This window comes from Eptatretus burgeri, chromosome 4 (genome assembly GCF_056783735.1).
Source record: "Eptatretus burgeri isolate ZD-2024b chromosome 4, Ebu_testis_v1, whole genome shotgun sequence".
NCBI classification, from domain to species: domain Eukaryota; kingdom Metazoa; phylum Chordata; class Myxini; order Myxiniformes; family Myxinidae; genus Eptatretus; species Eptatretus burgeri.
Window position 1 is genome coordinate 92,881,519 of NC_140964.1, and position 23,920 is coordinate 92,905,438.

Below are 23,920 nucleotides of genomic sequence, written 5' to 3' on the forward strand. Positions count from 1 at the left end.
TATCTAATGCCTAATGAAGGTTTATTGGCCGCATCAAAATCTGCAATCATTAAGGAGGTCTACGGGGAGTGGCGTTTACCCCCCTTCCAACCCTTCTCCCCTCAAAATAGGTATTTGCTCTTTTCTCCGAAACTACACACACAATTTTGATGAAACTTGACCACAACCTTCATCACCTGTGATCCACCAAAGTTTGTTCATGGCATTAAAATAAAAATCAGGTTGACAGGGGGGGGTTTGAGTGACTGTTGCTCCTGATCCAGGTGAGCTTCAGGACAGGAGTTCCTATTTTTACACTGGCAGTCAGATTTCTAATCTTAAATATCCTCCCATGCCAAAGCTGTGTTTTTTAAGAGGATGTAATAAGAAACGAGTCTCAAGACGACAATGGTTCACGAGCGGTATTTGACGATGTAGATTGTTTCAGAAGTCAAGGATGAGACAATGTGATAATTTTTGACCAAGTTATAAAAATGATCAACATGATGTGGTACGAGTGACAGGTTAGTAGCTGCAAAATGTCGAAAACCCGGTTTCGTTCAACAACTTTCAAAATTTGACCTTTGCATAACCTTTAAAGGTCACAAAACAATGTTGTGGACATTAAAATAACAAGGTTCCCACTTATTTTGAGATGTCTTTTTTTTAAGGGCTAAAATAACCCCTTTTTAAGGATCACATCCTAGAAATTCCAGGGGTAAATTGAGGTGAGTCACCTAGAAATTAACAAAGATAGTAAGTTTACAAAAAATCTATTTTAATAATGAACATACAGAACACAGCAGGAGCTTATTCAGTCGACAAGGCACAACACGCCACAAGCCAATTGGCAAATTCCCTTCACAGTTACTTTAGAATCAGCCAGGAGCAGTCACAAGTTTCCAGATGGCAGCACTCTCAATGTTAATGTGTTGTTATGTTAAAATGTTGTTGTAGGTGCTGCCACCTGCAAAGTTGCAGCAGCTCCTGACTGCTTCTACACTACAGAACAGTCCATTTTGTAAGCTCCATGTCATTGTAATATCCAATTAGGACATAGCAGGCAGGGATTTAGCCTTCTCCTCAATTTCTCTTTCTAGAACTTTGAGTTCCCCCTGTTTTTGCTTGGCAGAGTGCCTGAGAGCATTTGATTTTACCAGAAGACTGTAGCTAGTTTTGCCACCTTTTGCCTCAGCCTCGTCTGCATATTTTTCTGACTATATGGTCAGACCTTCTATGTCAGTTTCCAACACCTTCTTTCTCTTTTTCAAACCATCCACTTCATCTTCAACCATTTTTCGTTTTCTTTGGATGACTTCTTGCCCTTTCTTTCTTTTCTCTTCTTCAAGATATTGATGGTATTTATGTCGAGAACTGGAGGCTGAGGATAGCAGTTCCTTTGTGATTTCAACTTTGAGCATTCCACCTACCAGTACAAAATAATCAATAATCTGCCTCAGTGCCACAAGCATGCCTTCACCCAGGTTGTCCTTCTCTATATGTCTGTTGAGGGAAAAACCCCTCTCAACAGACACCTGTCCATGGGAAACTAGCAACACTTTACGAACTACCCCCCACAACTTCTCAAACTTCTTGTTTTTACCCACACATTCAGAGAATAACACATCTACCCTGTCATCTTCAACTTTGAAGTCCTTGAACCTAGACTTCAGTTCACACCCTGCTACATCCTGCAGTAATTATGTGTAACTCGCAACCAACATATCTACATTATCACCATCAACTCTGTTCAGTCACCAAATTTTACAACAGGCATTTGAATTTGGACTTTGAGTGTTCTTGATCAGTCACCATCAACCTGGGATCCAGAGAAGCCATATTTCTGGCTAAACTATACTGAAGAGGAGACCTTTCAAAGATTTTGTTGACACATTTCACCACAAATAGCCTGCATTCTTCTTTGAACTGAAACACCAGGCATTCACTGATGGCCTTGGTTCTCAGGAGGGACTTCAGTTCACTTTCAGCCTTGAAACCAACTTCAATCTTTTTGTTTTCTACTCTTTCCTTTTCAAGATCCAGCTTTAACAAGTCATATGCAGTAGAAGCATTTTGAAATGCAACTGGCTTAACACACCTCTCTAACAAATTTCTGATAAGTCTCTCAATATCATGAACAAGAAAGGGACCCATTGGCTTATCTGTTTGGTACAAGGCTAAAAATGGTTCAACTGCACTGGCTACTGACCTGAAACGAAACCTTTAGGACGCGGCTCTTGGACACATTTGTCCTTGTTTAGAATACTAGTGCGAGGAAAATGAAACACCCTTCACCAAATAACAGGAAAATCTGATTTTTATTGACTTTTGAACATTTTCCTGAAATTTAAGGACATTTAAGTACTTAAATTGTACAACTCAGAAATGTTGGACTTTTATGGGTTTTAAGGACCCGCACGAACCTAGAATAAGGAAACGGGATACGTGCTATAGCTTATTGGAGTTAGTTCGTCGAAGAAGGTAGAAAACCCGGTTCGATTCCCACAACTTTGAAAATTTGACCTTTGTGAACTTTAAAGGCCAAAGGTCAAGGATTATGACCTTTTGTGCAAAACTTCCTCTGGAACATTCCAGGAACAGTACAACGTCGTATAGGCTATATAGCATTTTGCACTCCTTGGATAAACCAGACTTTGATGAAATCAGCGTAAAAACAAACTTGAAGGGGGCGCCACGGGCAAGGTGTTCGAGATTGAGCAAAATGGTTTCAAGACTTTAGGTGGGGAATGACCTCAAGATTATGCATAAAAAATTGTCATCCTAGCTCTCAAAGTTTGGGCGGTCGTATGATTTTTATGTCAAAATTCGAAATTTTCTAAGTTCGTGACCTTGACCTTGGGATGAAAATGAAAAATCGAGCTCCGTGGGGTTATGCAGGTGCCATTGGGCTAAACAAATACCGAAACCCCAGCCAGATTCGACAAACCCCCTAGAAGAAGATGGATTTTTTTAAGTCAAAATTCGCAATTTTCTCAGTTCATGGCCTTGTGACCTTGATCAGGTCAGGTCAGGTATGGGAGCATGTGCCAGAACAGCGCGTCGCTGCGCCCACTTTCCGCCGGTACTCCAGGGGCCTCCGTCTGGCCATCCCCCAGGCAGATGCCAGGCCCATCCCCATCTCCTTGAGATGATGGTCAACCTGCTGCAACCATGAGGCACGTGGTCGGCCCACTGGCCTCCTCCACTCATGAGACTCCCTCGCTGAGAGAATCTGGTGAGCAGGATCAGCGTCAGGAAAACGAGCCACATGTCCATACAGCCGCAGCTGACGCTCACGGACTATGCAGGTAACAAATCTCATCCGAGTCTCTCTCAGCAACCGCTCGTTGGACACAAAATCCGACCAGCGATAGCCAAGGATTCTCCGAAGAGACCTGGTACCAAAGGAATTAAGTCTCCGTCTCAGATCCTTGGTCAAAGTCCAAGTCTCGCACCCATAGAGCAAGACTGGAAGTACCAAGGACCTGAAGACTCGGACTTTCGTCCTCCCGCACAGGTACCGGCAGCGCCACACCCCATGATCCAGTGAATCCATGACTCCCCAGGCCCGACCCAGACGTCTATTGACCTCCGGCTCACAACCTGCGGAGACATGAATATCACTGCCAAGGTAAGTGAATCTATCCACGACCTCAACATCCTCACCACAAACAGACACAGACAGGACAGCAGCATCCAAGATGTCACCGAAAGCCTGGATCTTTGTTTTGACCCAAGAAATCCGTAATCCCAACGGCTCCGACTCCTCATTCAGCACCTCGAGGACCTTGATCTTGGGGCGAAAATGAAAAATCGAGCTCCGTGGGGCTATGCAGGTGCCATTGGGCTAAACAAATACCGAAACCCCAGCCAGATTCGACAAACCCCCTAGAAGAAGATGGATTTTTTAAAGTCAAAATTCGCAATTTTCTCAGTTCATGGCCTTGTGACCTTGACCTTGGGGCGAAAATGAAAAATTGAGCTCCGTGGGGCTATGCAGGTGCCATTGGGCTAAACAAATACCGAAACCCCAGCCAGATTCGACAAACCCCCGAGAAGAAGATGGATTTTTTATGTCAAAATTCGCAATTTTCTCAGTTCATGGCCTTGTGACCTTGACCTTGGGGCGAAAATGAAAAATCGAGCTCCGTGGGGCTATGCAGGTGTCATTGGGCTAACCAAATACCGAAACCCCTGTCAGATTCGACAAACTCCCGAGGAGAAGATGCAAATTGAAATCGGCTACCCCCTAAAAACACGTTTTGTTCGTGATCTTGACCTTGGGACGAAAATGAAAAAAATCGAGCTCCATGGGGCTATGCAGGTGCCATTGGGCTAACCAAATACCGAAACCCCTGCCAGATTCGACAAATCCCTCGGACAAGATTGATTTTAATGTCAAAATTCGCAATTTTCTAAGTTCGTGACCTTGACCTTGGGAGAAAAATGAAAAATTGAGCTCCGTGGGGCTGTGCAGGTACCATTGGGCTAACCAAATACCAAAACCCCGAGGAGAAGATGCAAATTGAAATCGGCTACCCCCTAAAAATACGTTTTTTGGGCGTGGCTCCGCCAATAATGGGCGTACTACGCCCATTCTCAGGAAAACACAACTTGATCATGATATAAACCTCCCACCAAAATTTTATCAGGATCGGATCAAAACCCACGGAGCTATGCTCAGGACAGACAGACAGACAGACAGACAGACAGACAGACAGACAGACAGACAGACAGACAGACAGACAGACAGACAGACAGACAGACAGACAGACAGACAGACAGACAGACAGACAGACCAATAACGAATATAGTGGTCACTTATTTTTTAGTGAACCAATAATATCCGGGTAAACCTTTGCTCAACTTTTTATGTTACTTGTCAGTCAATTGCAATTTTTTTCTATCTCTCTCTCGATCCTTGAGCTGGAGACCAAATCCAGATTACATGTTGGAGAGGAACCTTATGAAATTGTTACTTGGTAGTGGTGTTTGTGGAGCAAAGCTTGAAGATGACCTGCTTAAAGCAGGACCTCTTTGACTTGAGATATATCATGTTTAATCTTGTCAACACCCTGTATTCATCAAAAGTCAATTTGGTACTTGTATGTGCAGTCTTATGATGTGCTTTGTTTTGAACTCGGAGGCCTTTTCCTTTCTTTTTCTTTGTTTCTTCCATCATCTTCCCCCTCCCCTCACCTCCCTTTTCACTCTGTAGGAAGAGATGCACAGCTGGAAATAAATATGACATTTTCCCTGCCAAGCTTGTGGGGTTCTGAGGACTGCCTTCTTCGTGGACAATGCCAGCAGATTGTCTTTTATAATACCTGTCTCACCATCACTGCTGCGCAATCTGCCTTCCCCAGTACTCTGTGAGCCCACGCTTTGTGTACATCTCGTTTTTCTTTCACACAACTGTTCCTAACAATTTTAACACACACACACACACACACACACACACACACACACACACACACACACACACACACACACACACACACACACACACACACACACACACACACACACACACACACACACACACACACAGTTTCCTGATCAAATGGATCATCAGCTGGGCACCGTTCTTCCTTGAGGTTCAATCCTTTCAGCCCAGAACCTCTCCAAGCGGTGGATCCACAACATTGGTCATGGATCCACATCAGTCAATTACCGACATCAGCCGATCCACAACTGAGGTTGTGGATTGACTGATGCATGAATCAAATAAATACCTAAGAAAGAACACGCACTAAATCAGCAGAGGACAATGTTTGTCAGTTCCTTGCTGCTTTTATCCTGCTGCCTTGTGCTGAGGTAATTTCAGAGCTGGTCCATCATCAAGTATTGCAATTTGGGTACGAATTTGCTAGTATCTTACCTGTTGTTACACTATGTTATTTTTATTAAGGGTAATTTGGTGCAAAGCTATGCTCTGGTTTTGTCACCCCTACTTTAGGGGGTGGGGGTGGGGGTGGGGGGGGGTTCGGTTTATTGTGAAGGTTTTATTAATTGGTGACGTGGTGCGCTTCCAGACGACCATCAACTTGCAATGCAGATGGCTTTGTGAACACCAGCTTCTCTTACATCCTGCCGCTAATTGTGAGGGACATGGAAAGCAGGTCATCTCAAGATTTCAACCCATTCTGGTGCTATAAGGGAGTTGTGGGAAAGGTTTACCATACACTCGATCCCCGTCTATCTGTCATCATCCCAGAGGTATTACCTGTGTGATTATGATGTGATTTAAAAAAAAAAAATTCTGACATGAGCAAGGCTTGTGGAAGGCAACATTGACCTGGGAGTGGGGGTAGTGGTGCAACAATTGGGCACAACCAGCAACGGAATGAATGAACGCATAAACAGGAACCAGTAAGCGGCTGGCATTTCATTAAGAATCGGTTGTTGGCCAAATTGATTATTTCAATTTTTTTTTTCACCTGTTAAAATTCCAAAATTAAAGTTGAAGAGAATAACAAAAAAATTTTTTTAACTCGAATCTTTGTGTGTGTGCCCGAAACCATGCAACACATCATAATTGTACAACAAAACTGATTTGTTTGCAGCTACTCATCATTTTTACCTCTGCCACCGAAGGTGAAGGAGGTCAAAAAGTTATGGACGGATACAGATGAAATTTGGTGGATAGGTTGGGTGTGTGACAAGGATGAACTGATTAAATTTTGGTGAAGATCTGGATCCTGATATGAGAATCTTTCAAGTGATTCTTCACCATTGAGAGATGGGGCCAAAAAATGATATTGTCACAGGCTTGGTGGTTAGTTTATTCCCCCCAACCCAATTGTGGTGGATGGACAGAGTTAACACTGACCAGGCCGGATGGTTTTCCTTAGAGGCGGACACGTGATCTTCGGAGATTATGGCGCGTGTGGGAAGGCATGGGTGGCACGGACGGAGCAGATGGATTGCACAGCACAAGGGGTTTACACTCAAACCAGCAACTTAAACACCAGCAACTTAAAATAACAAAAAAACACCAGCAACAGCAACACCAGCAACTTAAAATAAACATGGGGAATTAATGAAAATAGAAGAAATATTTACAAGGATAGTAATTCAAAATGTGATCATAAAACACGAGGTAAATTAAAGCCTTGCAATGGGGTGCTTCTATACACAGACTTTAATGCAGACAAGGGGAAAACGAAATAAAAGAAAATCCTCCCTTTATTATGGTACTTCGCTGTGTAGAGATGGTCTCTATTGAACTTTGGGATCGAGTCTCTTCGTCTTGCGTGGGAAGACGAGCCCAAAAATGGTGCCGAGCCACTCTGGGTGAGAAACATATGTGAGGTAATTTGCGAAGCGGTATTCAACATCAGGGCCCACGAACGGCCATGTGGCTTCCTCGTCGATCGCACTTGCCGACACTGCTGCTCTCTGCAGAATGGCGCCGCTCCCTTCGGTGATATACATGAGGCTTCAAGGTTGGTCTCATGACCCAGCCAAGAGCCAATGGCCAGCGCCTTGCTCCACCACGTGAGCCAATTCACCTCAGCACGAATACGATAATCGTGCAGTCTTCTTCATGCGTCAAAGGAAATCCAGCCGTAATGCCCTGATCTTACATGCCATCTCATAGCTCTGTCATCTCTCGACCGTGTCCCTCACACCAAAATCAAGCTTGGTTTGGTTGCATTTTTACAACCTTTGAACTTTGTCCGAAAATATCTCGAGGACAAAAAATACTACCCCTCCAGGTTTTTTGATATGTTATAGTAGACAGTATGAACTTTCATTTTCATACAAGGTCAAATGTCAGGTCAACAAATAATCCACCCCTAACTTAACTCGATCGATGAACCGATGCTGGATTTGCATTCTATGGACAATTACCTTTCCAACGACACCAAAATAATCGAGATAGGGCAAGGGGTTGCTGAGATATGAGGATTTGAAGTTTGGTGGAAACGCGACATTAGTCGAAAAGGTCAAAAGTTCTCAAGGTCATATCTCGTCAACCCCTAGTCCGATTTAGCTAAATTTTGTATGTGAACATAGACTATCATATATTACATACATGCAAAAAATTAGCCAAATCTGAGGGGGTTGGGTTACAACCCTTGGGTGAATTGAGGTAGAATGACCCACCTATCCCAACAGACTCACAGCTGTAATTGCTGTCCAAGGTGCTTCCACCAAGTATTAACTTAGGGGGGTTGACACTTATCCAACCAAGATATTCTAATTTTTAAATTTTAATTAAGTTTTCTGAAATTTGTCGAATTTGTTTTTCACTTGGAAGTTGTGTGTTACGATGTGGAAAAAGTCTGATTTAATGCAATTTAATTCCATAGTGAATGTGCATTTAATATCAGTCCATTCATCCGATCTTCACACATTGTCTGCATGTAAGGCTTAAGATGTCTCAGTCCGCCAATGGACCGCTCAAGTCATTGGCTGGAGCCAGCAGCGGCAGAAGTATCATTGGAGGAGAGGCACCAGATGTTGAGTCGCTCCGAGGGAGACTCTGTTTCCAGAGCCGGAAAATATGATAGCTGGGACTTTGAAGGTTGTGTAGAACTTGAAACTGTAGGATGTGGCTCATTTGCTTTCTTGTTGGTGTTTTTGTCCCAAGTGGTAGCTGGCCCACAATATGTCAAAATCAATGCACGTCTTACTTTGAGAAAGCAACTTTTGCTTGTTTCACTATTTAACACACCAAGTGGAAACACTGCTTTTGATTGTGGTCTATTTGTAAATGATAGCTTTAAGAAGGATGTTGTGATTATTTACATTTGTTAACAAAGAAAATATCTGCAAAAGGGTCACACCCAAGTGCACGAAACAATAGGAATTGCAAACGAGTCTTGGGAAAACTGGTTAATTTACCCAAAGCTGGTGGTGTCCCACCATAAACTTACTTTCTCCACAGGAGAATATGGAAAAATCGAGCGACTCGATAAAAAGGCTTAAAGCCTGTGACTAACTGAGTCGAAAGAAAAGCTGAAGATTTTGGAATCTTTGGGACGGATCTTCATAAAAACGATGTAAATACACAAAATATTTCTGATATAGACGTGCACAAAATGCGACCAAAGGAACCTGAACACTAAACCTAAACTCGCCACGACTGATATCAGATCGTCGTCAAAAATGGATTGAAAGTTTGTAGACACTGAAAGTTTGACTGACCTGGTGAATTGGTGAAGGATTGTACTGCACTGGGCTTTTCTGCAGGAGACTATCCAGAAAATGTTGCCTTGCACTTCGGAGCCACATCGAAACACTGCGTCTCAGGAATTAACACAGAGCCAGTGGCAAATGTGTGTCAGCTTAATGGCTGTGTGAAAGCAAAAGACTCGTGAGTTTGACGATTGTCCAATGATATCTCGCACGACAATCACTTGACAGAAAATGGTAGAGGTGGGGGGGGAGCATTGATGAGATGAGTGGAGGCATTCATGAGGTGAGTGGTTGTTTTCACCTCTGTCTGTCTTTGAACAGGATATCTCAAAAAGTTGTGGACGGATTTGGATGAAATATGGTTGTGAGGTTGGGTGTATGACACGGACGAAATGATTGGATTTTGGGGAAGATCCGGATCCGGATAAAATTATCTTTTTAATGAAATGGAACACCAAGAAGGAACCTGAAGAAGTAAAGAGCAAAGATGGAGTCATCAGGAGGATCCTGGATATGATTTGGGTCCAGCCGCCACTCCACTTCCCCAAGTGATTCTTCACCATTGAGAAATGTAGCACGATGTTTCAAAACGTTCTGGACAAGTTGCGACAAAACTAGGTGGTTGAGTTGGTTTGGTGGCGAGAACAAGCTGATTAGATTTTGGTTCAGATCCGGATCCAGCCTATGGGTGGGAAACAAAATGTCAACTTTTCAGCTTGGTGGAGGTATTGTTGTGATGCTGAGTTTCGGTGGCGAGCACGACCGCTAGGTAGAGCAGTAGAGTCGGCTCCAACGAACAGCCAGAATTTAGATTGAGCTCCTCGGAGAACTTCTAACGGCACAGGTCCCTTCCAGGACCGTGAATCGCCAATAATTTGGCCACGTGGAATAGGGTGAATTGCCAACTTAAATATACCTAAGTATCCATGCGGCAAAGCTACCAGGGAATTCGCACCCTCGGCAGGCCTCGAGCGGAACGAGCCGTTATCGTGCTCGAACCGTGCGTAACCCGAGCGGATGGTTACCAAGACCCGTCGGTCCAAATGCACAATTTACTGTTTCCCAATTTCCCAACATGCACCTTGCGAAGCCAATGAAAGAAGCACAGAAACGAGCTGATACATTTAACAAAATGGATATTTATTTACAATAGGCAGGGAGGGGAACACAGAAGAGCAGAGTTATCTGACTATCAAAGAAATTGAAATTTATACACAAGCACTTATACAGTTGCTAATTAAAGACTGGCCCACATATAGACACACACACACCCAAAATAAATGGACCTCAATGGTCTTTATTGAAGGCTTCCAGCTCGAGGACAGGTGAGCTGGAGACCAGAGCCTGTGCTTGGACCTGTCCACCTCGTGTGGTCTTCGACGATCCGGCTCGGCGGGACTCGAACCCGCAACACGATGCCGCTCCAAGCACCAGGTACCGCCACACAGGTACTCCCCAACCAGCCACGCACCAATCGACCAAGATCAAGGAGAAGGTCAGAGGCGACGATGATCCAGCTCGGCGGGACTTGAACCCGCAACACGATGATGATGACCACCACGACCATGACCACCACGACCATGACCACCACCCTTTTCTCACCCAGCCTGGGGTTCCTTTTTATTCCTTTTTCCTCTGGGGTGAGCAAATCGCTGTCTGAGGCGCTCTCCACCCTCATTGGATGAGGCGTCGTGGGAAAGTCGCTCTTTGTGGCAATCTCAATCCCATTGGCCGGGGTGCCGTGGGAAAGGTCACTCTCTGTGGCAATCTCAATCCCATTGGCCGGGGTGCTGTGGGAAAGTCGCTCTCTGTGGCAATCTCAATCCCATTGGCCGGGGTACCGTGGGAAAGTCGCTCTCTGTGGCAATCTCGATCTCATTGGCCAGGGTGCCGTGGGAAAGTCGCTTTCTGTGGCGTGATTGGACAAGGGGCACACCCCTGCCTTCTTGGGCGGAGTCCCGGTCTGAGGCGATGGAAATCTCCGCCCACGTACGTGGCCGAACGCACGTGGGCAATGGCGTCTGTGTGTGAAGTGAAGGTTTATTGTAAATGAAACTCCGCAGCGCACACATGTAATTCCCGTTAGACACAGATAGGGGGCCCTAACTATAAACACACACTAAAGGCCCTGTCACACTTTGACGTTTTAGCCAGCGTATGACAAGGTATCAAAATGTATGTAAAATGCTGGCGTACGCTGAACTATTGATGTTTTTTTCCAGTTTTGGACGTATTCATAATGAGCTGGAAGTATGCATAACATATTAGTAACGTACACAGAACGTTTAGATAACTTATACCAACGAATGCTGAGCGTGTTGTCGGCGTTCACAACCTTTGCCCAACGATAGTCTAACTTATGCATAGCGTGCGGCAGCGTATCGCCGACGATCACGTGGCGTAGCCTATTAAAAGGCTGCGGCTCGACGATTCAAATCGTAACCGCACTAGACATCGAAGTGTCAAGCTGCTGTCACACCTTGACGTTTTAGCCAGCGTATGCCAACGTATGAAAAATTTGCCGAATACGCTGGCACACGTCGAATACGTTACGGGTAAGTTTTGTATACGTCAAGATCATGCTGGCATGCGTCGTAGTACGCCGAGTACGTCGACAAATTTTCAGCATGTTGAAAATTTTTCGACGTATCCAGCGTATGACGCACACGTTCCGCATACGCTGGCATAAGTTGTAGGCACGTTACGCGATCGTTGACACACGTCGACACACGTTACTCATAAGTCGAAACGCATCGAGGTAATGTTTACCTACCCGAAACTTATTTCTCACCTATGAGTAACGTGCTTTGAACCTATGTGTAGCGTATCTCCAACGCACATTGACGTATGTCGATGTATTTGACGTCTTCCGGACGACCACAGAACTTGCTGAACGTGTTACTAACTTACAGCTACCGTATAATGGCATATTGGCAGCGTTTAGGGGAATTGGTATATTAAAAATGGAGTTCACACAGGAGGAACCCGTCAGTGTTCCAGACTCCATGATTTTTTTTTTTCTTCGGCGTGACTGTGATGTTGACACTTCGATTTCTAGTATGGTTATGATTTAAGTCATTGAGCGGCAGCCTATTAATTACATTATATTGTAACCGTACTATAAATATAAGTGTCAACATCACCGTCATGCCGAAGAAAAAAAAATAATAATAAAAAAACCATGGAGTCTGGAACACTGACGCTAAAACATTACCTCGACGTGTTTCGACTTATGAGTAACTTACAAGTAACGTCGAAAAATTTCAAGCATGTTAAAATTTTATCAACAGCTCGGCATACTACGACGTATGCCAGCATACTACGACGTATGCCAGCATACTACGACGTATACCAAACTTACCCATAATGTATTCGATGTGTGCCAGCGTTTTAGACAAATTTTTCATACGTCGGCATACGCTGGCTAAATCGTCAAGGTGTGACAGGGCCTTTACCGATATAACTGTTCTATAAGGACCTGAATGTTGAGTGCAATGAGCTTCCAAATATGTAACAGTATGCGCTCTACTGAGTGCCGTTCTGGTTTATCTTGTGTAGGGTTTTAAGGGTAAACGAGTGTATAAACAGATGTGAAAGCAAATTCCAAGATCTTTTGCCAATTCTAATGGCGTTACATACACACTGCAAAGGGTCTGCACTTGTGAGGCTGATCCATTTTAGTTCCTTTCAATGATTGTGAGGTTAATTTTGGTTCCTTGTGATTTAGATGCACCCCTTGTGCTTTCGTTTCCATTTCACGAAGGCAGTTGATTTGAGTATACAATGAGCTGTGATGTTTCTAATCTGTTCCTGCTTCTTGTTTAAGTATAATATTGTTGAGTCTGCCAGACTCAGTCTCGTGTCCTGATCCCAATCCTGACAAACTAATTTTGTCGGGATTACGCTGGCCAATCGGTCCTGATACCCCGGGCTGGATCAAGAGCCTATGTGCTCCTATACTTAGTCCATTTAGAACGGCTGTGGCCAATCGGGCGACGCACCTGACTTCTCTCACCTGGGGACTAAAAACGGAAATGCGAGCGGACACCTCACCCAGTCGGAGAGTGGATCGAATTGAGCGTTGCATGCTGCTTCAGCGATCACAGCAGTTTGAACCACTCGAGACGCATTGAGATTATAATGGGAAAGGGAGGAACAGGAATGCAATAGTGTTGTTTACAGTCAAAGAAATACGTGTCCTGAGGATTCATACGAACGGAAGATTCTTACTTGGCCTAACCTTAGAGCCCCAGATAGAAATGGACAAGACAGGAAAACCCATTTACAGCCAATATGGGTGCTGCAGGATGACCACTGAACTGGGGCGGCCAGAGGCAGGCAGGGAGGGACCCGTGGACATGTTTCAGGTGCTACTCGGGTCAAAGCCCTGCCTCAATCCTTCTCATTATCTCTCCAATGTTCGATGTTTGGCCTCTATGTGAAAACTTGTTTCTCGGTTGGTCTGCTTAGCTGCGATTCCTGAAAATAACATGAAATACATATTTATAGAGGGTAAAACAATTAAAAGGGGTTAACGGAGAAGGAGTTTTAGAAAACAAACATTGGGGGGGGGGGGTAGGGAGGTGGGGGACGACAGGCTTTATCTACGATTAGCAATGCATATTCCTATTGCAGTTCATTTTCTCTCTCGTGTGCTAAAACATGCAATAAAGGAAATGATTTTGAGATATACATTTTTAACCCCAATAAGTCCATTCCACAACAATTTGCACCTCTTGCCATGTTGTCGCTTGACCAGGAACCACGTGATAACCACATTCAAAATGTAAGCAATTATTGTCACATGCTGGAGTCTAATGCTTCACAGGTGAATGGAATGATCTGTAATTTGCACAAATTAATGGCAGAGTGGTTAAATGTCGTTGCGGGGGTGGCCAGCCCAGGTTAACCCCTCCCAACCCAAAGTGTGGTGACGGACGGTTAACACCCAGCCCCCGGGACGGCCAAGCGGTTCCTTATTGATAGGCGGACACGTTGATCCTCTGAGATTATCAGATGTGCTCGAAGGGCATGGGGCATTGGTGGAGGGGTGGAGGAGCACAGCATAAGGGGGGTTTATACAGATACATGGATACCGTTTATTAAAATGGCCGCATTTAATGAAAATGAGCAACTGTTTACAAAGGACAATAATTCAAAAGGTAATGATAAAAACGTGGCAAATAAATCCTAGTCGAGGCGCCTCTTCACACAGACTTAAATATAGACAACGGGGAAACGATAAAAAGAAAACCCTTTCTTTCAACTATTTTTGTACTTAGCTTGGCCCAGAGCTGGTCTATGTGGAACTTGGAATGGAGGCGCTTCTAATCACACGTGCAGACGTGCGCAACAAAATGGCGCTTCTCTCATAGCGGGACAAATGCACGCCAGGCAATGCGCGAACGGCACTCCACACCAAAGCTCAGAGACCCAGTGCAACGGCTTTGTGTGTGCCGATCGTCCTCACCGACCCAACCAAGAGCCAGCCAAAGGCCAGCATCTTACTTCACCACGCGAGCCAAATCACCTCAACACGAATACAAGGGTCGTGTCGTTGTTCTTGGCTTGCGCTCACCCTCCGCTCTCACCTATCCAAAATCCGCAACCCCCTTCCTCTATGATCACGGCTCGACAAAATGTGCCAGCTAACCTTCTCGATCACGCCTAGATATCCTCCACCGCCAGGGCGTGGCCTGCTCGCACAAAACCCGGGAAGGTGGGGCTTCTGCCCACTCAGACAGCTTCTGATGTCATACCCATCAGTCAGCCTCTGGGGGGGGGGGGCGTAACTTCGCCTATTGTCACCCTTTGAAGGCGGGGCTTTCTGCCCGCTTGTGGTTTTAGGGACGTGTTTCCCACCTTTATTGCCGATCTTGAAATATACAAACATAAGGAAAAATCAGAGGGGCAATTACATGCTGAGGAATCTTATTCTTAAACCCGAGCTAATTAACACGACACCTCCTCCTCGTGTGGTTTCACAGAACACTTAAGCTCACAGGTTCCCTTCTTAATTACATTGAGATGCCTCCAACACGTCCACGGATCAAGTAACTCTACACAATGCTATATTCCAAATTAAATTCTTCTTTCTACCCCCACAAACGTAACAATATCATTAATCGGATTCCATGCATGTTATGAACGTGCCTGTTACCAACTCAGGATGATAACCAATTTATTCCATGAAAGACCACTGAAACTATCCACAAGTCCTTAATACTTGTTCAAAATGTTCTCGGAGGTCTTTCATTACAGGATGAGATCAAACTGGATCAGTGTGAAATCTTGGATCGACCACATGAGGAAATGACCCAACACCCATCAAATTGGTGACATCACCTTGAATAAAAATCCACCAACTCAGAGATGTGTCCGTGTCCATCATTCAAACTGAAACTGATTAAGACCTACCTCAGATCCAAAATGAGCTATAGTCCAAGAGCTAGCTGAGATTGAATTGACATGGGAGCTACAAAAGCTTTGACTGTTTGGTGGGGTACAGGTAGCCTACCTGACCACAGAAACCCTTGTCTTAAGTGCAGTCAGTGGTGGGTGGGGTTGGGGCGGTCTTTCTAATTACCCCCAAATTCAACTTTTTTTGACTTTGTGCCTACAAGGCTGACACCAATGCTACATCGTGAGGCATGCCCTACTAATTATGAATCTGCAACTTAAGACAAAATTTTGTGGTGGAAAGGTCACTTAAGACAGACACTAATTAGTGCAAGATCAAATTGCATCAAATCCAGGGTTTAAAGGTGCCACGTTGTTTGTATTGAGTTTGGAAACTGGTAGTTGCCTCCTGTGACTAATAATGCTAATGCCATATTTTGTCAATATATCCAGTGAGATTACAATTCCTCATCTTCATCTGAGGATGGCATATCCTCGTCGTCTGAGGAGTTGGGTTCAAAGTCCATCAGATCATCGTCATCCTCCAGATCAGTTTCTGTCTCCCCTTCTTCTGGGACAAGTGAATCCGGCATTTGGGATCCATCAAACCACAGGACTTCATAGACATTTCCTTTAAGTTCCCATCCATCTTCTTTTGTCGGCTGTTGCTGTATCACTTTCTCGTGGGAATCTGCCCACATTTTGGCAACGAACATTGCACGCTTGATTTGCTGGGTGACTTCAGCATACGGTGGAACCATTGATGCATCAATCCCCTTCAGTTTCTCGAAGGGATTCTTTGCTCTAGCTTTTGGTGCATACGTCTTTCAAAGACCTTGAAACGATGTTTGTTCAGAGAAAGCGTCTGATTTGCTTTGGCACCATACATTTTTGCTGTGAAGGACAAGATTGTTTCTAAAGGCCCGGTCACACCTTGACGTTTTAGCCAGCGATGGCAATGTATTAAAATGTATGTAAAACGCTGGCTTACGTTGAACTTTTGATGTTTTTTTTTAAGATTCGGACATATTCATAGCGACTTGGTCTTATGTATAACGCATTGGTAACGGACACAGAACGTTTCGTTGTGTTATAGATAACTTATACCAACGAATGCTGAACCTGTTGTCGGTCTACACAACCGATGCCCAACAATAGTCTAACTTAGGCATAGCGCGTTGCACGCATCGCCGACGATGTCGTGACGTAGCCTATTAAAAGGCTGACGCACAACGATTCGAATCATAACTGCCGTAGAAATGGAAGTGTCAACATCGCGGTCACACCTTGGCGATCTTGCCAGCGTATGCCGACCTAAGAAAAATGTGTCTAAAACGTTGGGGCACGTCAAATACAGTATGAGTAAGTTTGGTATACGTGAGTAGAACGCTAAAGTATGCTATCATACGTCGTAGTAAGTAGAGTACGTCAAGAAATTTTAAACTTGTTCAAAATTTTACGACGTACTCGGCGTATGACACACGCTCCGCATGCGATGGGGATAAGTTTTATACACGATATGTGGACGCTTACACACGTCCACAAAGGCTACTTATAAGCTACTCATAAGTCGAAACATGTCGCGGTAATGTCTTTTTTACGCGAAACTTATTTCTAACTTATGTTTGACGTGCTTTGAACCAATTCTTTACGTAGTCCCAACACACATCGATGTATGTAGACGTATTCCAATGACGTCTTCCGGTCGACAAAAAAAAAATGAATTAACGTGTTTCTAGCTTACAACTGCCATATAAAGACGTGTTCCCAGCGGTGTTGGGAATTGGTATATAAAAATGCTGCTCATAAAAGGGGAACCCAACAGTGTTTTCGAGTCCTTTTTGAGTCGATGTCCATGTCAGCAGTATCAGTATCAGTATTAGTATTAGTAGTAGTTTGTTCATGTTGGCAGTAGTAGGTGAGTGTGAGGGGGACGGTGTGGGTTATGATGGATCGTCCTTGCGTCCGCGTGTCCACGGGTAGGAGACATCTTTTCACCATTGTTCGAAGTTCTTCGCGGCTAATTTTTTATGGGGCTTTTTCAACAATGAGCTATAGCTTGTTTTTACGATTTAGGTCTATTCATAACGGGTTGGACAAATGCACAATGAACTAATAATGTGCATAGAGCGCTTTGATTATTTATAGATACGATATACCAACGAATAATTATCGTGAAGCCGGCGTTCACAAACTATGCCCAACGATAGCCTAACTTATCCATATCGTGCGGCAGTTTATCTTTGCCGGTGACGTAGGGTTTGCTATTCATAGGCTGCCACTCAACGATTTAAATGGCTGCATCTCCACTATTGAAAGTAGATGCTTGCGCTCAACAATTGGATTTTTTTTTTTTACACTCAACGACTTTTAAACGGTACCACTCAGCTATTTTCATTGTTTACAATGAACGATTTAAATTGCTGTCACTCGCCTTTTGTTTTTTGACGCTGGCGCTCGGAAATTTTAATCGTTTCTATTGAACGTGATAAATCACTCAAACCCCACTATTGAAAGTAGACGCTTGCGCTCAACAATTGGATTTTTTTTACACTCAACGACTTTTAAACGGTACCACTCAACTATTTTCATTGTTTGCAATGAACGATTTAAATTGCTGTCACTCGCCTTTGTTTTTTGACGCTGGGGTTTGGAAATTTGAAGCGTTTCTTCTGAACTTGTTAAAACGCTCAAACTCGACTATTTTAAATAGACGCTGCCGATGGACAATTGGAATCATAGCCAAGCTAGACATCGAAGTGTGAACATCCTCGTCATGCCGAAGAAAAGTTTGAAGAATGCTGCAAATAAGTGTCCTGGCCGTGGCCGTGGACGCTGACGCAAGGACGATCCATAATACCGACGTCTTTCAGCCTATGAGTAACTTAAAAGTAACGTCTGTCGATGTGTGGCAACGATCGCGTAACGTGCCAACAACACGTTAATCATAGGTTGGAAATAAGTTTCGGGTACGCTAAATATTACCTCGGCGTGTCTCAACTTATGATTAACTTACAAGTAGCATGTGTTGACGTCTGTCAACGATCGCAGACCGTGCATACAACTTGTGGCCAGCGTAGCGGAACGTGTGAGTCATACGCCGGCATATGTCGTGAAATTTCAAGCATGAAAAAATTTGAGGACAACCAAAAAGTAAAACGTTTAAAGCCAACGTACAACGACGTATGGCAGTGTTTTTCAGCGTGCTCTCAATGTTATCAAAACTTACCCATAACGTATTCAACGTGTGCCAGCGTTTTAGAAAAAAAATTCAAAAATCGGCATACGTTGGCAAAACGTCAAGGTGTGACGGGGCCTTAAGGCATCTGTTCCCAACTTTCCTCGAGCCATTTCTCCAAATGCCATTTGGACGCTCCTGTTTTCCTCTAGGATTTTGAATGGACGTTTCTTCCCTTTTTTGTGGAATGCTGAAGTGTAGTCGGAGCTGGTGTAGGCATGGAAAGCAGGAAGTTCTTGACATAGTGGTGTTCCCAATGCCTTACTGATAGAAGTTATGTCTATGAATCTCCTGTTATTCTTGGCCGATGTCCCTGTATCCATTCAAATGTGAGCCCTGAATCGTTCACAGTGATTCAACAGAATGATGGCCACATCAGTGTCTGAAGCCCTTACTGCAATGTTTGTCGCTTTGTCATTGTCGATGTCACATGAATACATATCAACGTATCGGCTTCCTCATGGTTTGTCTTCAAAGCCTCCATTTCTTCTTTAATGACTCTTCCATCCAGCACATGAAAACGGAAGCATTCTCCAAGATAGGAGAGGTACACCTGACATCCTTGAATGACCTGCGCATACTGCTGTGCCTCCCACTCTGTTGCGAGGAATTTTGGCAGCTGTTTTGAAAGATCGCGATTGCAGAGTGTCATTGATGTTTCTAGGTCGGTGCTGTTCTGGCCCAGTTGTGGTATATTCTCTTTCTTCTGAGTGATCCAGTCCCCTCAGTGCCCTTTCACTGTCTTTTATGGACGGTACAGGGTATGCATCGAACACAAGGTTAACTCTTAAATGGGACAGAGTAACAACCTATTTTAAAATCCCTGCAGCTAAGGCACCATATGTTCCTGGGATGTGTGGTGGAGGAAGGTGTATCAGGAAAATGCCATCTATGACGCAGGCATCAATGGAGTTAGGCATAGCAGATGGAACTTTGTTCTCAAGAATGTCCAGAAGGTTACTCTTCTCAGTCTTCACCATAGTGCCATCAGTGCTACACATGGATAGGGGAACTGGTGTCAGCGGATAATAGATAACATGTTCCAAATCTAGTTTTCTCTGGCAAGCCATGATGACTCGTCTCGTAAGATCCCGAGTACAAACCAGTGATGTAATATGTTTGTCTTGGGCACGCTTGTTTGCCTTGCCATTATCCTTGAAGGTTGCGAGCTTCTCCTTTTTAACAGGACGTTCAAACCGAGTCAGGTCTTCAGTGCAGGAAGTAACAAATTCCTTGTGCCTTTCCTGTCCTCTCTCCCGCACAGCAAGCAAACTTGTCTGGACAGATTCGGCAGTGGCTTTCCCGGTGCTGATGTTGAATAGCTTCTTAGGCATCTCCTCCATTTGGAAAGGATTGCAGGAACCTTCTATCTGACTGATTACTTTCTGAAGATCACTGGAGTCCCTTTTGATGCATGCTGGACGAAGTTCAGCCGTTGTCTTCAGTCTGAGACAATCCAACCATTGCTTGTGCCATTGAAATTATCGAAGCTCTTGCAGACTTTGTTAACATCCATCGGAGGCATTGTAGTTGCTTGTTACAGATGACAAACCAGTCTGTCTGGAGGCAGCATCGGCATTCACAGTCTGCTCGAGCGTTAGATCAACTGGACATCGACTGAATGGTTTCCCAGTCATCTTGATGGTGAAGCCACCATTCTCCAAGATAGAACGGACAATCCTGCTTTCTCAGTCTGCGAGACCGCCAACCTGCATTCTCATTAGGAGGGACACATTATCAATGCTGCTGCATTTCCTCCTGTGTGATGGATTTCATCAATTACAGACATATAAAACAATGGGTTTCACCAAAACGTGTAGCTCCCTGTGCTTTCATTCATGAGATTGATCATAAACTCCAATGCTATACTATCAGAGGCCTCCCGCCTTCTCATATGGGGCATGCGTGGGCAAAAAGTAGGTATTTGGGTCACCCACGTGTGCTAACTTCCTGGTATCTATGCACAGTGTTGTGCATTAGCAATGAATGGAAAGTCATTCTTGCACCACTAAATATCTACCTCGTAATTTGATGCGAATTGACTTTGACCTTGTCTTAAGTGACCTTTCCACCACATAAGGTGGTCTTAAGTTGGTGATTGTATTGATGAAGATATCGAACTCTACATTTTCCACCAGTTTTCAGTTCTGTAGGTTCTTTGTCAAAGTAGAATCGAAGGGCATTCGGTGCAAATTTACCTTTGACCTTGTCTTAAGTGACCTTTCCACCACATAATCTTGTCTTAAGTTGGTGATTCTTGATATTGAGACCTTACTCAACATTTTCCATGTGGTTTCAATGTTGTAGCTTTTAAGTCAAATAAATCCTGAATTAGCACTAATTAGTGTGTCTTAAGTGACCTTTCTACCACAAAATTTTGTTTTAAGTTGCAGATTCATAATTAGTATGGCATTCCTCACGATGTAGCATTGGTGTCAGCCTTGTAGGCACCAAGTCAAAAAAAGTTGAATTTGGGGGTAATTAGAAAGACCCACCCACCACTGACTGCACTTGAGACAAGTGTTTCTGTGGTCAGGTAGGTGACCTGTACCCCACCAAAGAGTCAAAGCTTTTGAAGCTCCCATGTCAATTAAATCTCAGCGAGCTCTTGGACTACTATGACAGGTTCATTAATCAAGCCATCCTCTCCATTGAGTGTGAACTCGCCGAATCTATCGATTTTGAAGTTGTGATGGACTAGTTTGCCTCACTGGAGGTTAGGAAGAGGTGAACCACAGTCGCAACAACTCAATGCTCAAGAGGCCAATGATAATTTGGAAACACAGAAATTTGATATCTCACCTTAAGCATCATTTTTAGCAGCGTCTCACGTAGCGAACGCTGCTCATAGAGAGCTCGGCGTTGTTGTTGTTCTTCTTCTTGTGAAGACAAAACCTTCACCTCCAGGACTCGGCTCTTGTATATACAAGATCCGGATCTCCTTAAATACTAAGCACATGTACACATCCTTGCATTGACGGTGCCTTTTGAGAGCGTCTATCATGAACTTTTAAATATATTCGGACATTTGCTTTAAAGTTTCGAAAAGTTCACGTTACTATTTAAAGATTATTCCATTTATCGTATTGTAATTTCATAAATCTCTATTATAATACCAAGCTTGCACACTAAAAACTCGGCTCGCCATCACACGATCCCTATGAAATTGCTGTGGCACTTAGCGGACATGCTGACAATGTTTGGGAAGTCTTGCCGTTCCATAGTACCACTTGCATGTTGCACAATGCGTATTTTTGTCATTCCCCGTGTACGGTCTGTCGTCTGCTACCTGCTATGTTATATTGTTATATTGCTATCCCGTGCATGTGCACGGGTATCGCCAGTACATTATTTATTTCGTAAATACACTATATATCGTAAATACGTAAATACATTATGACTGGTCTCGCTATTGGCTTAATCAAGGCACGTGATGAAATATTGGAAGTTGTTGTTGTGTTTTTCTTTATTTTTTTATTTTTATTTTTTAGCCGACAAAACCTTTAGGACGTTGCTCTTGGACACATTTGACCTTGTTCTTTCATATGCCACTGGTCATATGCACTTGTCTAGCAATGTCGTGCACTTCTCTACATTGTCACCCTACCCAAAGGGAAGCTTGCTGTTCATCTCCACTCCTTTGTCTCTCTTTTCCTTCCTCTGGATGCCTCAGTTGGTTAATCCAATCATATCCTTCATGCCCGTCCATATTTTGTTGAATCTCATTCATGCTCATGCTCTGTTCACCCAAGCTTTTTTGTTGTTGTTGGTGCATACTCATCGTGTTTGTGCCCCTTATTCAGGAGTGATCCCATTTTGTTAACTTTTTTATGTCTTTTTTGTTCTGTCTTTCAGGATGATCGCTCGCTGATCAATTTGCACCTACTGCACACCAGTTACTTCCTATTTGTTATGGTCATCACTGCTTTTTGTTTTACTGTAATTCGTGGACGTCCACCGAAGTCTCGCTTGATCAATGCTGACTTCTCTTCAGAAAAGGTTTGCCATGTAAACTAAAGGTGTACCTTTTTTCTTGTTTTTTTAAACTACTTTTTTCATCGACAACCTTTAAGAGTGCTTCTCCACAGGTGGGTTTGGTTGATGCTTAACTGAGGAGATCCCACAGCTGTGATTTGGCTGTTTTGGAACGTCGTTGGACTCGGGCACCCAAAGTCACTGGAGAGACTTTGATTGTACGGAATATTGGAGTAAGGACAACTTTGACCTCCCCCCTCCCCCCACTCCTTTCTGTGGCCTCGTTGGTTTGCCTTTTTGGAATCTGGCGAGTGCCTGGATACTGCTGCAGAGAGCACTGAATACTTTTGATCATCTGCTTTGCAATCATCATTTCCAATTGGGCCTTTAAATTGCAATGCATCTTCCACTAGCATATGTCTACATTTTGGAAGCTGCAAAGAAAAGCCTGAAGCTCATCTGGGTGTCCTCTGGGTCTGCTTTTGAGATGCCTAAAGCAGGTGTTGTTTACATTTGTTTGTCACCTTGATCTAAAGGTCTCTGGTGAAGTCATGTGGATGCCATTGGGTATGGAGGCCTTATTCCAAATGACCTTTCTGCACATTCACCTTGGCATACTGCAGTGCCACAATATCTGCATGCTGCTCTGTTTAGGTTGCTTATGTAGACCACTCTGCTTGGGCTTTGCATCATCTTTTATTATTTCTTTTTTTGACCTTTTTGGGGTTTTTTTTATTGGCAATGTTGATGTTCCAGCAATTTGTATATATAGGTTTCTATTGATTGAAAACCTCTTGTAAAATACTGTATATTATGATCCCAAAAATGTTTGTGTAATGACAGCTTGCACCATGGTACAGCACTGTGAAAAAATATCTTGAGCTCCAGAAATCGTCCAACATAACCAAAATTAAAAGAATCAAATGTATTGACGGCTTTGAGTGCTTGTATGTGCTTTTGATGGTATTCTTAACCTGCATGACTTGTAGGTTATGCATGATGGCTTGCTGAGGATTCAAGTCAAACTAGAACCATATTTGGTACAAGAAAATGGGGTTCGGAAGATGTCTGGTTAATCCCCACGTGTTGATTTGCAGCTCACGAGTTTGGTCGTGAAGTCAGATGCAAAAAAAACCTTTCCTGTATTCCAATGAAAACTTGTATTCTTTAATTCCAGTTTCA

General features: G+C 43.8%; 1 protein-coding gene across 10 annotated transcripts in view; it reads left to right on the forward strand.

Annotated features, from left to right (window-relative positions):
• The window catches only part of TMEM248 (transmembrane protein 248), a 52,484-nt gene extending 28,818 nt beyond the window's left edge, over window positions 1-23,666 (forward strand). For 9 of the 10 annotated variants that reach the window (XM_085879358.1, XM_085879353.1, XM_085879352.1 and 6 more), the window contains exons 5-8: window positions 5,198-5,351; window positions 6,015-6,198; window positions 22,619-22,762; window positions 22,837-23,666. In XM_085879358.1, the coding sequence (XP_085735484.1) occupies window positions 5,198-5,351; window positions 6,015-6,198; window positions 22,619-22,762; window positions 22,837-22,872 (518 nt within the window). In that variant the 3' untranslated portion in view covers window positions 22,873-23,666. The remainder of the gene's footprint in view (window positions 1-5,197; window positions 5,352-6,014; window positions 6,199-22,618; window positions 22,763-22,836) is intronic. The other variant, XM_085879351.1, reaches the window with a different exon arrangement.
• Window positions 23,667-23,920: the final 254 nt, after the last annotated feature.